This window comes from Anomaloglossus baeobatrachus, chromosome 3 (genome assembly GCF_048569485.1).
Source record: "Anomaloglossus baeobatrachus isolate aAnoBae1 chromosome 3, aAnoBae1.hap1, whole genome shotgun sequence".
Classification (NCBI taxonomy): domain Eukaryota; kingdom Metazoa; phylum Chordata; class Amphibia; order Anura; family Aromobatidae; genus Anomaloglossus; species Anomaloglossus baeobatrachus.
Window position 1 is genome coordinate 331,527,239 of NC_134355.1, and position 20,641 is coordinate 331,547,879.

Genomic DNA, 20,641 nt, shown 5'->3' on the forward strand with positions numbered 1-20,641 from the left:
GATTCCATAAATGAATTTGACAAGGGATATCAGTGCATTGTAAGCCATTCCAGGTGATTAGAAGTTTAAGGTTTAACACATATTCAGGTTTGTTTCACATGTGTTTCTTTACTCCTAGTTTCCATATGTATTCTGTTGAATTTTGCACATTACGATTAGAATGGAAACTTTCGCATGACCAGGTGTGTCCAAAATTTTGACCAATTCTATAGATTATAGTTTTTCAATGAAGAGTCATATACACAAAATACACCTTGGGCACGGTCTTTAAATCCTACAAGATGCTGCAGAGTACTCCTCAATACTTCCTAACTGTATAATTAATTGGACAGGTTACAGGTTTCCACATTAGAGCTGAGATGTCAATAGCATAAACACACATCCAACTTTATTTTCTTTATATTACAAAGAGCTATAAATGATGTGAAACTTAAATGTAACATAGAGCCTACTATGGTTAGTCTGTCATATACAACCCCTGGCAAAAAATATGGACTCAACTGGATCTGAGGATGTTCATTCAGTTGTTTACTTTTGTTTAAAAAAAAAAAAGCAGATCACAGACATGTCACAAAACTAAAGTCATTTCAAATGGCAGCCTTTTGGCTTTAAGAAACACTAAAAGAAAATCATGAAAAGATAATGTTCTAGCCAGTACCGGTTATTTTTGAAGACCAAACAGGGGGAAAAATTATGGAATCACTCAATTATGAGGAAAAACGTATGGAATCATGAAAAACAAACAAACAAAAGAACACTCCAATACATCACTAGTATATTTATACACCACCTCTGGCTTCAATAACAGCTTGCAGTCTCTTAGGCATGGATTTAATGAGTGACAAACAGTGCTCTTCTTCAATCTGGCTCCAACTTTCTCTGATTGCTGTTGCCAGATCAGCTTTGCAGGTTGGAACCTTGTTAAGGACCATTTTCTTCAACGTCCACCAAAGATTTTCAATTGGATTGAGATCCGGACTATTTGCAGGCCATGTCATTGACCTTATGTGTCTTCTTTCAAGGAATGTTTTCAAAGTTTTTCTCTATGGCAGAATACATTATCATCTTGATAAATGATTTTATCATCCCCAAACATGCTTTCAATTGATGAAATAAAAAAAGTGTCCACAATTTCAATGTAAACTTGGGCATTTATTGAAGATGTAATGACAGCCATCTCCCCAGTGCATTTACCTGACATGCAGCCACATATCATCAATGACTGTGGAAATGTACTTGTTCTCTTCAGGCTCTTCTTTTTATTGTTTATCTTTTCTGTATGTAAATCCCATATCCTTTAGGCGGTTTCTTACAGTTCAGTCACAGACATTAACTCCAGTTTCCTCCCATTCGTTTCTCATTTTTTTTGTTGTGCATTTCCTGTTTTGGAGACATATTGCTTTAAGTTTCCTGTCTTGACACCTTGATGTCTTCCTTGGTCTACCAGTATGTTTGCCTTTAACAACCTTCCCATGTTGTTTGTATATAGTCCAGATGTAAGCTGACTGTGAACAACCAACATCTTTTGCAACATTGCGTGATGATTTACCCTCTTTTAAGAGTTTGATAATCCTTTCCTTTGTTTCAATTGACCTCTCTCGTGTTGGAGCCATGGTTCACGTCAGTCCACTTGGTGCAACAGCTCTCCAATGTGTGATCACTCCTTTTTAGATGCAGACTAATGAGCAGATCTTATTTGATCCCGCTATTAGTTTTGGGAATTAAAATTTACAGGGTGATTCCATTATTTTTTCCTCATAATTGAGTGATCCATAATTTTTCCCCCTGTTTGGTCTTGAAAAGTAACCGTTACTGGCTAGCACATTATGTTTTCATGATTTTTTTTGTGTTTCTTAAAGCCAGAAAGTTGCCATTTGAAATGACTTTAGTTTTGTGACATGTCTGTGATCTGATTTTTTTAAACAAAAGTAAACAACTGAATGAACATCCTCAGAGCCAGGTGATTCCATAATTTTTGCCAAGGATTGTATATGATAGGGTTGTCTGGCTGATACAATTATTTTTAGTTAGGAGGTTCCCCCACAAGTGATAACCTAATCACAGGACTGGGTCCATAGCAATCCTTTGCATTCTGTAAAAACTGGCAGCTAGTGTCCAATGCCCCGGCAGCACTGCCATAGTGGAAACTAGGTATTGAACAGGTTTTATTGTAGATTTTGTTAGTCACTATCTCCTGTATTAAATAAAATAAGTATTTAACAGGTTTATATAAATTGCTTTAATATTTCTTGTTAAAATATGAAAATTAGTAATGATAATGATGCACACTTGTTTCTAAATTGAAAAATGAAATATTATATTGTTATATATCTACAGTCCTCTCCCAGTTCAGTGATTCTGTGTTGTGACGTAATCTACCTTTTGTAAAATCTTGATTATGCTAGGTTTTAGTTATGGGGTCAGATTAGTGCCATCGTACTGGATCTGGATATATGTTGTTCTACCACTAAGAGAGATGGCAGAAGGCAGCAAATGATCTTCAGATGGCTGGGATCACCCTGCAGCAAACTCTACCATATTAGAGCAGATGGAGACGCCTGAAGGCATTTTTATTATTGCAATCAGCACTTATGTATACTGTCCTTTTCCCACATGAACAGAAATAATTATGTTCCTTAACGCTTTTGTGTATTTGTTAAACTGCTGGGCTGTCAAACATTTGTATTAAAGTTACACATAAAACGATAAAAGTTGTAAGTCTTTTTGTATTTCTTAATAAACGCGATTCAGAAGTTATCAAACATTCTTTTTGAAATGTGCTATCTGAGCCAAAATTATTAACATCTCGTATAGGGATTTTGGTTTGTTTTTTGTAATCAGTCGAAAGTATAAAATAACTCTGTCCTGAGTGTGCAGATTCCGACTGTCAGGGCTCGGTTCCACTTGTGTTTTACACAGACCAGTGCAATCCGATAAAACATCATATTGCACTCCTACCAGTGCAAAACTATGGGCAGCGTCCATCTCCGATTGATTTCTCATGCCATGTCTGCATGAGAAATGAATCGCAGTATGCTGCGTTTGGCCGTGAGTCTCAGCTCACACACACTTATACCTTATACAAGTCTGTGGGAGCGTGTGAAACATCGCACTGCACTCACATGTCATCCGAGTGCAGTGCAATGTATGCAGAGACAGGCCGCAGAGGGGAGGGAGAAAGTACCCCCCCCCTTGTCCACAGCTGTGATCCAATCACAAAATCGGATCACAGTCGCATGACCCTCAGCAGAGCAGGAGCCAAGCATCATTAGTATATTGCTTTCGATGCTCTCGCATCGAAACTGCATGTGCAGATGTAACCGAGGCCTCACATTGCATATCTTGTATTCTGCTCTGAGCAAGCAGTTTATTAGCTTTTTATTGGTTGGATCCCGTAACCCCATTGGTATGGATATTGAAATAAAAAATAATAATCTCATGTACCTAGAAAGAAGAATATGCCAAAAATGAAATGCTTTACAAAAATATGAAAACCTATGTGTACCGTGGTAGACTCTCCAGGCACTGCACGTAATATACGTTTTGATGGATCCATAACGTATTGTCACCACTAACAAGCGCTTATAACAAGTGTTTTTGTGATACCTTTATACTATGGCCTAGGTGCGATTTCTGTTGTGCCACCTAGTCCTACACATGGCTAAAGGCCTCGGTCGTTGTGGTTATACTTTGGATATTCAGTTATTGTTGTGCCTCTATAAAGAATTTGATGTGAGGTTTTCTATGTACTTGAGCCAGGGGATATGGGGGAATATTTATGATAATTATAAAGTTACAGTCCCTCCTATGAAGGGTTTGTTTTTTTCTTTTTCTCTGGATTATGTACTATACTTTGTCTTTGTACTGTATGTGTGAAAACTAGTAAAATTGCACGAGGTTATAAACAATAAAATGATCTGATTAGTGTAAGGATATTTGCTTGTGTGTTTCTGCACAAGGTAGTTACAGGGGATATGATGTTGATTATGTGGATAGCTCATGAATATCAGATTGGTAGAGGTCTTATACCCGGCACCCCCACTGATCAGCTGTTATAAGCTGTAGGGGTGGCTGAATGTAGCCACTGTAGACACTGCACTGCTCTATTCACACTATAGCTGTCACTGATGTTCAGTCCTCGGTAGAGACCACTACACACTAAGGCGGGCTTTGCACACTACGACATCGCAGCCCGATGCTGCGATGCCGAGTGCGATAGTGCCCGCCCCCGTCGCAGCAGCGATATGTGGTGATAGCTGGCGTAGCGAAAGTTATCGCTATGCCAGCTTCACACACACACTCACCTGCCGTGCGACGTCCCTGTGGCCGGCGACCCGCCTCCTTGTTAAGGGGGCGGGTCGTGCGGCGTCACTGCGACGTCACACGGCAGGCAGCCAATCAGAGCGGAGGGGCGGAGATGAGCAGGATGTAAACATCCTGCCCACCTCCTTCCTTCCGCATATCCTACGGAAGCCGCAGTGAGGCCGGTAGGAGACGTTCCTCGCTCCTGCGACTTCACACACAGCGATGTGTGATGCCGCAGGAGCGAGGAACAACATCGGACCGTCGCGTCAGCGTAATCATGGATTACGCCGACGCTGCACCGATGATACCATTACGACGCTTTTGCGCTCGTTAATCGTATCATCCAGCCTTTACACACTGCGATGTCGCATGCGATGCCGGAAGTGCGTCATTTTCAATTTGACCCCACCGACATCGCACCTGCGATGTCGCAGTGTGCAAAGTGCCCCTAAGGCTCGCTCTACAATGCAGATATGTTTGAAATTTACATCCAGTCACTGCCAGAGCTACTAACAGCTAATCTAGGGGGTGCTGCATATTGGCCCCATTGATCTGATAGTGAGGACCTTTCCTAAAGACAGGTCATTTACTGTATATGATATGCTCAGAGAACCCTTTTAAGAAAAGAAAGATCAATATACTGTGCCTAAATTAAATACATAATTTGATAACATTGGAGCCTAAAGTGGTTTTCATAACTATTACCGCTGTTTTTGTAATACCAAGTGATCAGATGTCATCACCTCATGAAAAAGTGGGTGGTCAAACATTATCATTGGAAAGGTATCTGATAGTACAGAATCCATATGGATTTTTGCCCATACAAGTAATACATGGACAAACCAAGTCTGCTGAAGCATCAATTGGGCTCCTCTTTTGGCTCACACAGGAGGCGTCTGAAGTGTGGTAACTCCCCTGTATGACATCCAAATGCATCTATAACGGGGTTATCTTCATGAGAATCATGGAGGACTCCTTTTGGCATTTGTTGCCTTTTGATCAAAGTCTGCAGCAAACTTTGGGTTAGCAACATTACTAACTTGTTTTTAATTTAACACTCACTATATACAGAAGAAAAATTATAGCACATAGTGAGATCTTTTTTAAAAACAGTCTCATCCCATTGGTATTAGAAAGTAGTTTGTAAATGAGATTATCAAAAATGAAGTCCAAAACCAAACAAAAGCTCCAAAATGAACTAATTAATTAATCCTTAGCTCAAACTATCAGTAATACCATTTCTTCAATGCATGTTCTTACTACACCAATGTATTTTTATATTTGTTCTCATGAACTCATCATATTTATCTTTTGCAGGTTGTAGAGTTAGTATCTAGTGCAATTGGTGACCTGGTGCAAGGTATATACTATGAAAATTCATATTTACCAGAGGTAAGTCTGAAATTGTCAGTAAGGTATGTTCAGTATGTGCAGTGCAACTCTGCCTTTTAATTCCCGGTATCAAATTGCAAGCAGTACATTAAAAAACGGTATTTTGTAATGTATGTTTTTCTTTAACCCCTTCACGACCTTTGACGGATCTAGCCGTCATGGTGCCCTGGTACTTAAAGACCCATGACGGATAGATCCGTCATGGCGAAATCGCGGCCCCGGAGCACCGGGCACCGCGATCGGTTTTAAAAAACTGTAGATTCGGGAAGGAGAGGACTTGTACCTGACCTCAGGAGGGGTGGTGTCTCCTTCCCGGACCTACGGAGGCTGTGATTGGCTGAACGGCGTTCGTCAGCCAATCACAGCCAGTGTTATGTTTCAGCCATTGAAAATGGCTGAAGCATTGAAATCCAGCTATGTCAGTGCTGCTAGAAAAAAACCAAGGAGAAAATTGTAGAAAAAATACCCTGACTATAAATAAATAAATTGCAAGTGCTTAATAAACAGGGTACTTAGTATATACATTTTTGCAAAAAGGTAAGAAGCTGTCTCACCTCGTCACGGTGTACCCATCTGAGACAGTCCCTAACCTACTAAAGTTAAAAACATATTTTGTACCTGACTAGTGTCATGTCAAAACTTCAATATGGATGGTAAAGTGGTTAGCTGGGTCCCAGATTAAATACACAGCAAAAAGTGAGAAGCAGGTAATTGTTCAGCCTCAGTATCAGGAGGGCTGCACCCCCAACTTGCATTAAAGCAAGATAACAGACAAAAAAAAACAAAAAACTGAGCTGTGACAAAATGTTCAATAAACATGCAACATTACAAGCATGTGAATTGCAGCCTCAAGACTAGAAAAAAACCAAGGAGAAAATTGTAGAAAAAATACCCTGACTATAAATAAATAAATTGCAAGTGCTTAATAAACAGGGTACTTAGTATATACATTTTTGCAAAAAGGTAAGAAGCTGTCTCACCTCGTCACGGTGTACCCATCTGAGACAGTCCCTAACCTACTAAAGTTAAAAACATATTTTGTACCTGACTAGTGTCATGTCAAAACTTCAATATGGATGGTAAAGTGGTTAGCTGGGTCCCAGATTAAATACACAGCAAAAAGTGAGAAGCAGGTAATTGTTCAGCCTCAGTATCAGGAGGGCTGCACCCCCAACTTGCATTAAAGCAAGATAACAGACAAAAAAAAACAAAAAACTGAGCTGTGACAAAATGTTCAATAAACATGCAACATTACAAGCATGTGAATTGCAGCCTCAAGACTAGAAAAAAACCAAGGAGAAAATTGTAGAAAAAATACCCTGACTATAAATAAATAAATTGCAAGTGCTTAATAAACAGGGTACTTAGTATATACATTTTTGCAAAAAGGTAAGAAGCTGTCTCACCTCGTCACGGTGTACCCATCTGAGACAGTCCCTAACCTACTAAAGTTAAAAACATATTTTGTACCTGACTAGTGTCATGTCAAAACTTCAATATGGATGGTAAAGTGGTTAGCTGGGTCCCAGATTAAATACACAGCAAAAAGTGAGAAGCAGGTAATTGTTCAGCCTCAGTATCAGGAGGGCTGCACCCCCAACTTGCATTAAAGCAAGATAACAGACAAAAAAAAACAAAAAACTGAGCTGTGACAAAATGTTCAATAAACATGCAACATTACAAGCATGTGAATTGCAGCCTCAAGACTAGAAAAAAACCAAGGAGAAAATTGTAGAAAAAATACCCTGACTATAAATAAATAAATTGCAAGTGCTTAATAAACAGGGTACTTAGTATATACATTTTTGCAAAAAGGTAAGAAGCTGTCTCACCTCGTCACGGTGTACCCATCTGAGACAGTCCCTAACCTACTAAAGTTAAAAACATATTTTGTACCTGACTAGTGTCATGTCAAAACTTCAATATGGATGGTAAAGTGGTTAGCTGGGTCCCAGATTAAATACACAGCAAAAAGTGAGAAGCAGGTAATTGTTCAGCCTCAGTATCAGGAGGGCTGCACCCCCAACTTGCATTAAAGCAAGATAACAGACAAAAAAAAAAACAAAAAACTGAGCTGTGACAAAATGTTCAATAAACATGCAACATTACAAGCATGTGAATTGCAGCCTCAAGACTAGAAAAAAACCAAGGAGAAAATTGTAGAAAAAATACCCTGACTATAAATAAATAAATTGCAAGTGCTTAATAAACAGGGTACTTAGTATATACATTTTTGCAAAAAGGTAAGAAGCTGTCTCACCTCGTCACGGTGTACCCATCTGAGACAGTCCCTAACCTACTAAAGTTAAAAACATATTTTGTACCTGACTAGTGTCATGTCAAAACTTCAATATGGATGGTAAAGTGGTTAGCTGGGTCCCAGATTAAATACACAGCAAAAAGTGAGAAGCAGGTAATTGTTCAGCCTCAGTATCAGGAGGGCTGCACCCCCAACTTGCATTAAAGCAAGATAACAGACAAAAAAAACCAAAAAACTGAGCTGTGACAAAATGTTCAATAAACATGCAACATTACAAGCATGTGAATTGCAGCCTCAAGACTAGAAAAAAACCAAGGAGAAAATTGTAGAAAAAATACCCTGACTATAAATAAATAAATTGCAAGTGCTTAATAAACAGGGTACTTAGTATATACATTTTTGCAAAAAGGTAAGAAGCTGTCTCACCTCGTCACGGTGTACCCATCTGAGACAGTCCCTAACCTACTAAAGTTAAAAACATATTTTGTACCTGACTAGTGTCATGTCAAAACTTCAATATGGATGGTAAAGTGGTTAGCTGGGTCCCAGATTAAATACACAGCAAAAAGTGAGAAGCAGGTAATTGTTCAGCCTCAGTATCAGGAGGGCTGCACCCCCAACTTGCATTAAAGCAAGATAACAGACAAAAAAAAACAAAAAACTGAGCTGTGACAAAATGTTCAATAAACATGCAACATTACAAGCATGTGAATTGCAGCCTCAAGACTAGAAAAAAACCAAGGAGAAAATTGTAGAAAAAATACCCTGACTATAAATAAATAAATTGCAAGTGCTTAATAAACAGGGTACTTAGTATATACATTTTTGCAAAAAGGTAAGAAGCTGTCTCACCTCGTCACGGTGTACCCATCTGAGACAGTCCCTAACCTACTAAAGTTAAAAACATATTTTGTACCTGACTAGTGTCATGTCAAAACTTCAATATGGATGGTAAAGTGGTTAGCTGGGTCCCAGATTAAATACACAGCAAAAAGTGAGAAGCAGGTAATTGTTCAGCCTCAGTATCAGGAGGGCTGCACCCCCAACTTGCATTAAAGCAAGATAACAGACAAAAAAAAAAAAAAAAACTGAGCTGTGACAAAATGTTCAATAAACATGCAACATTACAAGCATGTGAATTGCAGCCTCAAGACTAGAAAAAAACCAAGGAGAAAATTGTAGAAAAAAGTAGAAAAAATACCCTGACTATAAATAAATAAATTAGTCAGGTACAAAATATGTTTTTAACTTTAGTAGGTTAGGGACTGTCTCAGATGGGTACACCGTGACGAGGTGAGACAGCTTCTTACCTTTTTGCAAAAATGTATATACTAAGTACCCTGTTTATTAAGCACTTGCAATTTATTTATTTATAGTCAGGGTATTTTTTCTACAATTTTCTCCTTGGTTTTTTTCTAGTCTTGAGGCTGCAATTCACATGCTTGTAATGTTGCATGTTTATTGAACATTTTGTCACAGCTCAGTTTTTTGTTTTTTTTATGTCAGTGCTGCTGCAGCACTGGCCATTGGCTGGAGCTCAGTGAGCTTTACTGCACCCACCCCCAGCTCTGATTGGAGAGATCGGCCTTGTGACCGATTTCTCCAAGCAGCACCGTGCCTCTGGGACCGGGTGAGCTCGCTGTAGGAGATCGCTCTCCTCAGCGTCTCCCTCCGTGGAATCTGAGGAGAGCGATCCCTGCGGGTGCCCATCTGTGAGTCACAGTCCCCGATCCACCGCTGCCCTGCTCCATGTGCTTCGCCCCCTGCTCTCCCGCTGCGCTCCTGCATGTGACGCCGCTACTCAGCAGTAAGAGCAAGCGGCGTCAGATGCAGGGGGTGGCGCAGCGGGAGGAGAGCGTCACGGCGGCCGCTGCACTCTCCCCATCAGCCGCTCCACCACCCCAGCATCTGCCGATCCACCGCCCCAGCATCTGCCGATCCACCGCCCCAGCATCTGCCGCTCCCCTCTCCCCATCAGGTACTGCTCTCTCCCCATCTGCCGCTCCACCGCCCCTGCATCTGCCGATCCACCGCCCCAGCATCTGCCGCTCCCCTCTCCCCATCAGGTACTGCTCTCTCCCCATCTGTCGCTCCACCGCCCCAGCATCTGCCGATCCACCGCCCCAGCAGCTGCCGATCCACCGCCCCAGCATCTGCCGATCCACCGCCCCAGCATCTGCCGCTCCCCTCTCCCCATCAAGTACTGCTCTCTCCCCATCTGCCGCTCCACCGCCCCAGCATCTGCCGCTCCACCGCCCCTGCATCTGCCGATCCACCGCCCCTGCATCTGCCGATCCACCGCCCCTGCATCTGCTGATCCACCGCCCCAGCATCTGCCGCTCCCCTCTCCCCATCAGGTACTGCTCTCTCCCCATCTGCCGCTCCACCGCCCCAGCATCTGCCGCTCCACCGCCCCAGCATCTTCCGCTCCACCGCCCCAGCATCTGCCGCTCGACCGCCCCAGCATCTGCCGCTCCCCTCTCCCCATCAGCCACTGCTCTCTCCCCATCTGCCGCTCCACCGCCCCAGCATCTGCCGCTCCACCGCCCCAGCATCTGCCGCTCCACCGCCCCAGCATCTGCCGCTCCACCGCCCCAGCATCTGCCGCTCCACCGCCCCAGCATCTGCCGCTCCCCTCTCCCCATCAGGTACTGCTCTCTCCCCATCTGCCGCTCCACCGCCCCTGCATCTGCCGCTCCACTCTCCCTATCAGCCACTGCTCTCTCCCCATCTGCCGCTCCACTGCCCCTGCATCTGCCGCCCCACCGCCCCTGCATCTGCCACTCCACCGCCCCTGCATCTGCCGCTCCACTCTCCCCTGCATCTGCCGCTCCACTCTCCCCTGCATCTGCCGCTCCACTCTCCCCTGCATCTGCCGCTGCACTCCCCAGCATCTGCCGCTGCACTCCCCAGCATCTGCCACTGCGCACTCCCCAGCATCTGCCGCTCCACTCTCCCCATCAGCCGCTCCACCGCCCCTGCATCAGCCGCCACACTCTCCCCATCAGCCGCTCCACCGCCCCTGCATCAGCTGCCGCACTCTCCCCATCAGCTGCTCCACCGCCCCTGCATCTGCCGCCGCACTCTCCCCATCTGCCACCACACTCTCCCCATCTGCCGCTGCGCCCCTGCATCAGCCACCTCACTCCCCATCAGCCTCTGCGCCCCTGCATCTGCCACCTCACTCCCCCATCAGCCTCTGCGCCCCTGCATCTGCCACCTCACTCCCCAATCAGCTTCTGCGCCCCTGCATCTGCCACCTCACTCCCCAATCAGCCTCTGCGCCCTTGCATCTGCCACCTCACTCCCCCATCAGCCTCTGCCCCCTCCCTGATCTGCTGCCTGCTCTCTCCCATCCCCTTAATCCTCTGCCCCCTCTTCCCCCCTCCCGGATCTGCTGCAATCCTGCTGCCTAGATCCATTCTGTAAGGTAGCTATCCCCAATCTCATCTCCCACTCCCCTTCCACCCTTCCCCTCGCCCCCCCTTCCTCCGCCGCTCCTGCATCCGTTGTGCCCTCACCCATCCTCCACCGCTCCTCCATCCGCCACGCCCTCCCATCCTCGCCGTGCCCCCTCACCCATCCTCCGCCGCTCCTGCATCCGTTGCGCCCTTCTATCCTCCATCCATCTTTTTTCTATCCCACCTAGTCCCCCCCCTTTTTGCAGTACATCTGTGCGTTCGTCCTAATTTTTTTTTCTGTAAACTAAGAAAGAAATACAAATAAACTTAGTTTAGGGCCAGTAAAATTATACTGTAGTAATCATCAACTACAGTATTTTTTACTGAATATTGTAAGGGTCAGCCCAGTGCCACACATGAGAGCGATGCTCGAGTCTCACACCGCATCATCCGGCACGGTCGCTCTCTTCCAGACAGGAGTGTGCAGCTGTGTCTGGTGATGCGATGCGAGATTTGTGCATTGCTCTCACGTGTGGCGCTTGCCTTAGTGTCAGTTGCAGGTGCATATATTTTTTTTTTTTACTGACGTCTGTATTTTTTATTATGCCAAACTAATGTTTCTTTGTATTGGGGGGGGTCTAGTTTCCAACATGGGGTCACATGTGGGGGAGCTCCACTGTTTGGGCATATCAGGGGGATCTCCAAACACGACATGGTGCGGCTAACGATTCCAGCTAATTTTCCATTTAAAAAGTCAAATGACGCTCCTTTCCTCTGGAGCTCTGCCGTGCGCCCAAACAGTGTTTTTCTGCCACATATGAGGTATCAGCGTACTCAGAACAAATTGCCCAACAAATTTTGCGGTCCACTTTATCCTGTTACCCCTGTACAAATTAAAAAATGGAGCCTAAAATAACATTTTGTGGAAAAAAAAAGTACTTTTTTGTTTTTATGCCTCAATGTATGAAGCACGTGAGGGTTCAAAGTGCTCATTACCCATGTAGATTTATGCCATGGGGGTTTAGTTTCCAAAATGAGGTCACTTGTGGGGGAGCTCCATTGTTTAGGCACCTCAGGGGGTCTCCAAACGCAGCATGGCGTACGCTAATAATTCCAACCAATTTTGCTGTGAAATGCCGCTCCTTCTCTTCTGAGCCCCGCTGTGTGCCCAGACAATTACTTTCCACCACATATGAGGTATCTGTGTACTCAGGAGAAATTGCACAATACATTGTATGGTGCATTTTTTCCTGATACCCTTGTGGAAAAAAAAGCTACCTGGTTGAAATAACAATTTCATGGTAAAAAAAAATATATATATTTTCACGGCTGAACATTCTTAACTTTTGTGAAGCCTCCAGGGGTTCAAAGTGTTCAGTAAACATCTAGATAAATTCAATGAGGGGTCTAGTTTCCAAAATGGGGTCACTTGTGGGGGAGCTCCATTGTTTAGGCACCTCAGGGGTCTCCAAACACAACATGGTATCCACTAACGATTCCAGACAATTTTGCGTTTGAAAAGTCAATTGTCGCACCTTGCCTTCCGAGCCCTGCTGTGTGCCCAAACATTTGATTTCCACCACATATGAGGTATCTGTGTACTCAGGAGAAAATGCACAATACATTTTATGTTGCAATTTTTCCTGATACCCTTGTGAAAAAAAAAGCTACCTGGTTGAAGTAACAATTTCGTGGTAATTTTTTTTTTTTTTTATTTTCATTGCTCAAAGTTATTAACTTTTGTGAAGCCTCCAGAGGTTCAAAGTGCTCAATAAGCATCTAGATAAATTCCATGAGGGGTCTAGTTTCCAAAATGGGGTCACTTGTGGGGGAGCTCCATTGTTTAGGCACCTCAGGGGCTCTCCAAACGCAACATCGCATCTGCTAATTATTCCAGACAATTTTGCTTTCAAAAATTCAAATGATGCTCCTTCTCTTCCGAGCCTTGCCGTGCGCCAAAACAATTGATTTCCCCCACATATGAGATATCGGTGTACTCAGGAGAAATTGCACAATTAATTTTATGGTGCATTTTTCCTGATACCCTTGTGAAAATGCTAAATTTTATGGCTAAAGTAACATTTTTGTGTAAAAAAGTAAAATTTTCATTTTTTCCTTCCACATTGCTTTGGTTGCTGTAAAGCTCCTAAAGGGTTAATAAACTTCTTGGATGTAGTTTTGAGCAGTGTGAGGGATGCAGTTTTTAGAATGGGGTCACTTTTGGGTATTTTCTGTCACCTCGGCCTCTCAAAGTCACTCCAAATGTGATGTGGTACCTAAAAAAATTTTTTGGTAAATTTTGTTGGAAAAATGAAAAATTGCTGATGAACTTTGAACCCTTCTAACTTCCTAACGGAAAAAAATTTTGTTTCGAAAATTGTGCTGGTGTAAAGTAGACAAGTGGGAAATGTTACATAGTAACTATTTTGTGTGACATATCTCACAGATTTATGGGCATAAAATTTCAAATTTTGAAAATTGCGAAATTTTCAAAATGTTCGCCAAATTTCCAAACTTTTCACACATAAACGCAAAAAATATCGGCATAAATTTACCATTGACATGAAGTACAATATGTCACGAAAAAACAATCTCAGAATCGCCAGGATCCGTTGAAGCGTTCCAGAGTTATAACCTGTCAAAGTGACACTGGTCAGAATTGCAAAAAATGGCCGGGTCTTTAAGGTGAAAACAGGCTGGGGGCTGAAGGGGTTAAAAGTAACCTATGAGTAAGATGAACCTCCCAAGTCACTTATATGTGCATGCAGGTATTTGAGATCTAAGTACACTGAAACCGTTATATGTTCTATCTTTTGCTGCACTTCTGAGAAATTAGGTGTTAAGTGCTTTGGGCGTCTGAGACACTTAAAGGGATTGTCCTGACTAGGTGTGCAAGTCTACAGACAGTCTATGTGACTGCAGACTTGTGAATTCTCACATCACGCCATGTGTATGTTAGGAGAATTCTCTGGTGCCGGGGGCAGGTGGGCTCGTGATCGCAAGTATGTGGTTTGCATACATGAGATCACGTGTTGACTGTATGTGTGTGGCCTCACTCAGTATATGAGTGAATTGAGTGAGGCGTGACACATCTAGTTATATTGTAGCCAGAAGTATGCAAATCATATACTTGTAGTCACAAGACCACCGGCTCCTGCAAATGCACGCAGCACATAATGAGAATCCATCAGTCTGCAGTCAGAGTGACTGCAAACTTGTGCCCCAAGCCTGGACAACTCCTTTAAGGAGCAACTACCTCCAAAGCTTGTTTTCCAGCCCAGCACCAGCTTCTTTAGCTTGATTGATTGCTCACTGACTGATTTCTTTGCCTGGTCCTTGACGTTACAAAGAACAGACTTCGAGCCATCAATGAAGCTAAGGATACGGTGCTGGGTCAGGAAGCAAACTCTGAAGGCATTGGCTCGTAAAGTTCTCTGTTACACCCAGAGCACTTAACACTTAAGTTGCATACTATTTATAATGTTAATTAATTGGTAATGCCGAAACAGGAAATGTAAAATGGATATAAATTAGTGATGGACAAGCACTAAAATACTCGAATGCTTGTTTCTTGAATCAAGCTGGTCAGATACTCAGAAGAGTTTGTCGCCAGTAACGAGCATTATAGAATGTAAATAATTGGCCTGTCTAGGTCTTCGCCCACATGCAGTCAGCCATAAACAGAGCATTTCTGGCGAGGATGGATTTTTGGGGGGCTACACTATGTCTGAGAACATTGTTTTATTCCTCGAGAGAGCCATTCAGAAGCTGTTTATGGCTCTCCTTGGAGTACCTGCACACATCAGGCAGCGAAGCAAGCCTGTGCATTGTGGTCATTGTTTCATGGCTAAAATATCCGAACACTTGAGATACTCGACCGAGATTCTTGAGTACCCAAGCACCCCGATGCTCAATCAAGTAACGATCAATGCCGAGCAAACTCACTGATCACTAATATAAATATTGTACACACCAATGTTAAAATGCCAGGTTTTATTCATGTAAAAAAAATAACAACAAGAAGAATTTTAGAACTTTTCCCACCTTTTAATGTTGTTTATACACAAAACAATTTAAATGAAAAACAAGCTGAAATCTTATTGGGTGGAAATGAACAATAAAGAATTAAAATAATGTGGTTGCATAAATATGCAAATCCAACTATTACCTTGGTGAAGCGCCCTTTGAATTATGACTGCATTCATTCTTTTTGGGTAGGAATCTATTAGCATCTAGAATTGTCAATCTTTACCCACTGTTCTTTGCCGTAGTGCTCTAAATCTGCCAGCTTGTGATTGCATCTTTTATATACTGCCCTCTTTATATCAAACAGCAGATTTTAAATTGCATCAAGGTCTGGGTCCTTCCAAAACTTAGATCTTTCTCTCATAGAACCATTCTTTTTTTTGATGAGGAGTTATGCTTAGGGTCGTTGTTGTGCTGAAAGGTGAAATTCCTCTCCTTCTTCAGTTTTTCAGTACAGGCCTGAAGGTTTTGATGCAAAATTAGTATTTGGAACTTTTCATAATTTCTTTCACCCTGATTAAAGCCCCCCAGTTCCAGCTTTCGAAAAAAAGCCCAAAGCAGAATTCTACCTCCACCATGCTTCATTATGTGTATAGTGTTCTTTTGGTTGATGTGCCATGTTGGTTTTGTGCCAAACATACCATTTGGAACTATTTTCAGCTTTGGTCTCATCAAACCATAACATGTTTTCATACATGCTTTGAACAGATTTGATGTCGTTTTTGGCAAAATGTAAGCATATTTCAGCCAGACATTTGAAGAACAAGTAAAATTATTTGCACAATTGCAGTGCACAACCAGTACTTGTGAAAAATTCAATCACCCCTGAGAACTAGATTTATGAGAGATTGGTCCTGTGAGATTTATGTGATCAGCTTCTATGAAGAGGTAAATAACTACACTAGGATAAGACCATGGAGGTTGCCTATTTGGACTTTTAAAATCTTTGTCCCGGGCAATAGTTTGTTATAAAATAACAAACTTCGCTTTATACAACGGCCTACGGTCCAGCACAAAACTCTGCTGCTGGTGTACAGTATTGGCAATGCCATAGACCAATGTGGATCCGGTGACTGTGAGTAAAGGACAGATTGTTATTTTATAACAAGCTACAGCTGGGGATGACCATTTTTTAAAAAGTTCTAGATAGACAACATTCACGGCTTTATGTAAGTCAAAGGAAACTGGTGGAGAGAAAGCTCACTGTTAGGTCTGCAGACCCATAGGTGCGTGGACGTGGCTAGCTACCACAAGTTAAATAGAAAAAAAGGAAAGGTCCAGCACCAAAATTTTCCATAAAAAATTCTGTCTTTATTGAGAAATCGCATACATGATAAATTAAATATGTCTCATGACGTGGACCTAATAAGGCCCGGTTACGCGTTTCGGAGATGACTCCTTACTCATAGGCATACACAGATAAATAAAAACAAATTCTTATATAACCAACTTAATACAAAACACACATGAATGTGATAATCAATTAACAACATTTCAAACATTAACCCTTTTGGAGAAACACTACCTAATTCTATAAAGTCGCATTATTTGAATACCTAAAAAGCTGTTTAATGATCAGAATAACAAATTCAACATATTAAATACATATTTATTTTCCCAAGAATGAGGCAGATCGCACAGTATGCAACCACAAACATTTCTTCTGGCTGCATACCACACGCTTTTATATACATATATAATTTTATAATGAAATAAAATAATTTAAGTCTTTGTCACCCCCTCCCTGAATTTACATCTTATGTGCCTATATCCCCCTACTATACTCAATAAGAAATATTCCTCAATAACATGTTCATTTGAAACTTAGGAAAAAATAAAATCCGAAATGTGTGACTGATGCACAAAATGCATGATATCATCCAAATCCTATTTTATACATACCATATTTTTCGGATTATAAGATGTACTTTTCCTCCCAAAAATTTGCGAGGAAAATAAAGAGTGCGTCTTAAAATCCTAATATAGCTTACCGGGTGGTTAATTGGTGAGGGGCTGTCTGTGTAGCACTGTGTGCGGGCGGCGGGGTACGTGCTGTCGGCTAGGTGCCTGTTGGTGCGTGTGTGCGGCTGGCAGCGTGCTTGTCCGTGCGGGCGGCCGGGTGCATGCGGTCGGCTAGGTGCCTGTCGGTGCGTGCGTGTGGCCGGCAGTGTGCCTGTCCGTGCGGGCGGCCAGTTGCCTGTCGGTGCCTGCAGTCGGCTGCCTCTCTTTCCCGGCGGCCGGCTGCCTCTGTGTACGGATGGGCGGGTGGCCTGCTGGCTGCCACTCTTGGTGGCTATGCGGACTGCTGTGGCTGTGCGGCGGGTGTCCTAGTCTGTCCACGGTCCCGACTTCAAATGATGGCACCGAGAGTCAGCGCGTGCGCAGATGGAGCTCTTGGATGAGAGCTCAATCTGCGCACGCGCCGCTCCAGGCGCCATTTCTTTGAAGCCTGGACCGCGGACAGACTGGGATACTCACCTCGCCGCACCGGCCTGCTCCACCACACAACCACCGCAGCTTCCGCTGCCACCACTGAGCCGGCGCTGAGCCCACTTACCCGGCGCTGCCACCACTGAACCGCCACCGCTGCTACCACCACTGACCCACCGCTGCTCCCACTGACCTGCCACTGCCACCACTGACCATGCCGCCGTTGCCAGCACAGCCTCTGACTCCTGTGACCCCGCTCCACTGCCGCCCCCCTCCGGTAAGACAGCACCGGAGTATAAGACTGACCCCATTTTTTTTTACTTTTTTTTATCTCTAAATTTCGAGTGCGTCTTATAATCTGGAGCGTCTTATATACGAAAAATACGGTAGATGTCATCCGTATATATCCACAAACTGTGATCATTAAATAACCCACGGCGGTTCAATAACCATGAAAAAAAAAATCCCATATGTGTGAATGATGCACAAAATGCATAATATTATCTAAATCCTATTTTATACATAGATTATCACATTCATGTGTGTTTTGTACTAGATTGGTTTTATATATGATTTGTTTTTATTTATCTGTGAATGCCTATGAGTAAGGAGTCATCCAAAATGCGTAAGGCAGGGTAGCCTTATAAGGTCCACATCATGGGACATATTTGATTTTATCATGTATGTGATTTCTCAATAAAGAAGACAGATTTTTTTTATGGAAAATTTTGGTGCAGGACCTTTCCTTTTTTACTATTCACAGCTTTACCCTGGTCTAGTCTTAAACTTACCTGTTCATAGAAGCTGATTACATAAATCTGACAGGACCGATCCATCATAAATACAGTACTCCAGGATGGCGTTTTTTAGAACAATGTTTCTCAGCTCTCATCTCTAGGTACTCCCAACAAGTCAAGTTTTCATGATTTCCTGAGAAATACACAGGTAATAGAATTATTGTTCTAGATTACAGCACCACTCTAATGTTGTTTTTGTTTTTTTCTATTTCACCACTGGAGTAGTGCTTTAAATGTAAGTCCCCTGACCCCTTGTCTTATACTCGGCGTCTGGTGTCTTCATCAGTTTTCAGCGCATCTCCAGTTGGTCTCTTTCAGTTTGGGACCTGCTGGCTGCTCCAGTGTTTCATTAAGCGAGCCAGGGGTCACAACTCAATACAAGTCTATTGCCTCATTCTGGCTCTCTGAAAATTGTATTGAAAGCTTGTGATGGAATTATTGCCTTCCTTCAAGTCGGACATCACAGGCACAAGATGGCACTGCGGGATTGGGGCGACCCTGAAAAACATATGCCAGAGGTTAGGCATAGGACTGTGGGTAGGACTTAGTTTTAAAGCACCACTGCAGCGATGAAATCCCCCCTCCTTGGAGTGGTGCTTTAAGAAGCTGCCACATATGTTCTTTCTATAGCTCATCCTGAACTCGGGATCTGTTGGGACTTGTTATGCTTTTTCATATCATATATGGAATCATATTTTGCAGCCCTGTACAGACACAAATGACACTGTTCCTCATAGGGGCTCACAATCTAAATTCCCTTTCAATATGTCTTTGGAGTGTGGTAGAAAACCGGAGAACCCAGAGGAATCCCACGCAAACGCAGGGAGAATATACAAACTCCTTGCAGATGTTGTTCTTTGTGGAGTTTGAAGATACCAGTGCTGCAAGGCTCCAGTGCTAACCACTGAGCAACATGCTGACAACTACTTGAACAACCTCTTCTTAAATAATAGTATGCCCTATTTAAAATAAAAACAACATATACTCACCTCCCAGACCATTGATGTTTTACATGGGGCAATGTTTCATTTCAAAAGGGCTAACCCCTTCCTGACATTCAGCATACATGTATGGAGCAAGTTGTAAGCAGGTGTATGAACCTAGTTCAGAGCTCAGCCCACCCCTTTAATGGCAGATGATATCTCTGTTACTCAGCCATCATCTGCCTCGGAGAGCAGCTAATCTGTTAAATGCTGCTGTCAATCTGCGACAACGGTACTTTACTATTATTATTATTTATGTATAGAGCACCATTGATTCCATGCTGGTGTACATAAGAAGAGGTTACATAGAAAATACAGATATAAATTACAGTAGACACACTGGTACTGTGGAGAGAGGCCCTAACCTTGTGGGCGTACAATCTATAGGATAATAGGAAGGAGGCAGTAGGTGGGGGGCACATGGACCAGGGGCAGGCGCAGCTGATATACCTTCCATTATGATGCTCTTTTGAAATCTAGCCTGTGGTTGAGCTTTATAAAAGACCATGATTTTTTACAATTGTATAACAATATACAGTATGTGATCAGACAATTGCAGATTCAAGTCTTTTAAACTGACTAAAAAATAAAGCAATGAAAAAAAACAAAACAAAAGTTTGTATCCCTCCCTTTTCCCCATCTAATATATAAAGCTGAATGTGTGTGTGTGTGTGTGTGTGTGTGTGTGTCCGGGATTGGCATCTGCACCTTCGCAGCTACAGCCACAAAATTTTGCACACTCACACGTCTGGACCCCGAGAGCGTCATAGGCTATGTTTTGAGGGGAAATTTTAACCCCGCTCTTTACAGTTATTCACCAAAAAACCTGCCTCCATTAAAGCGAATGGAGCTGGGAGCCACAGTGCAGCCAGAACTTCAGAAGAATGCGCAGCCACGCCCTTATATGGAATGTTGCCGTGTCACAATGCAGCCAGGGAAAGAGACAGACAGGGAAAGAGGCAGACACAGACAGGGTAAGAAACAGACATAGACAGGGTAAGAGACAGACACAAAAAGACAGACACAGACAAAGAAACAAACAGGAAA

General features: G+C 43.0%; 1 protein-coding gene across 2 annotated transcripts in view; it reads left to right on the forward strand.

Moving 5' to 3' along the window:
- The window catches only part of PDSS2 (decaprenyl diphosphate synthase subunit 2), a 276,730-nt gene that overhangs the window by 221,127 nt on the left and 34,962 nt on the right, over positions 1 to 20,641 (forward strand). For both annotated transcript variants that reach the window (XM_075338370.1, XM_075338371.1), the window contains exon 5: positions 5,623 to 5,697. In XM_075338370.1, coding sequence (XP_075194485.1) covers positions 5,623 to 5,697 — 75 coding nt within the window. The remainder of the gene's footprint in view (positions 1 to 5,622; positions 5,698 to 20,641) is intronic.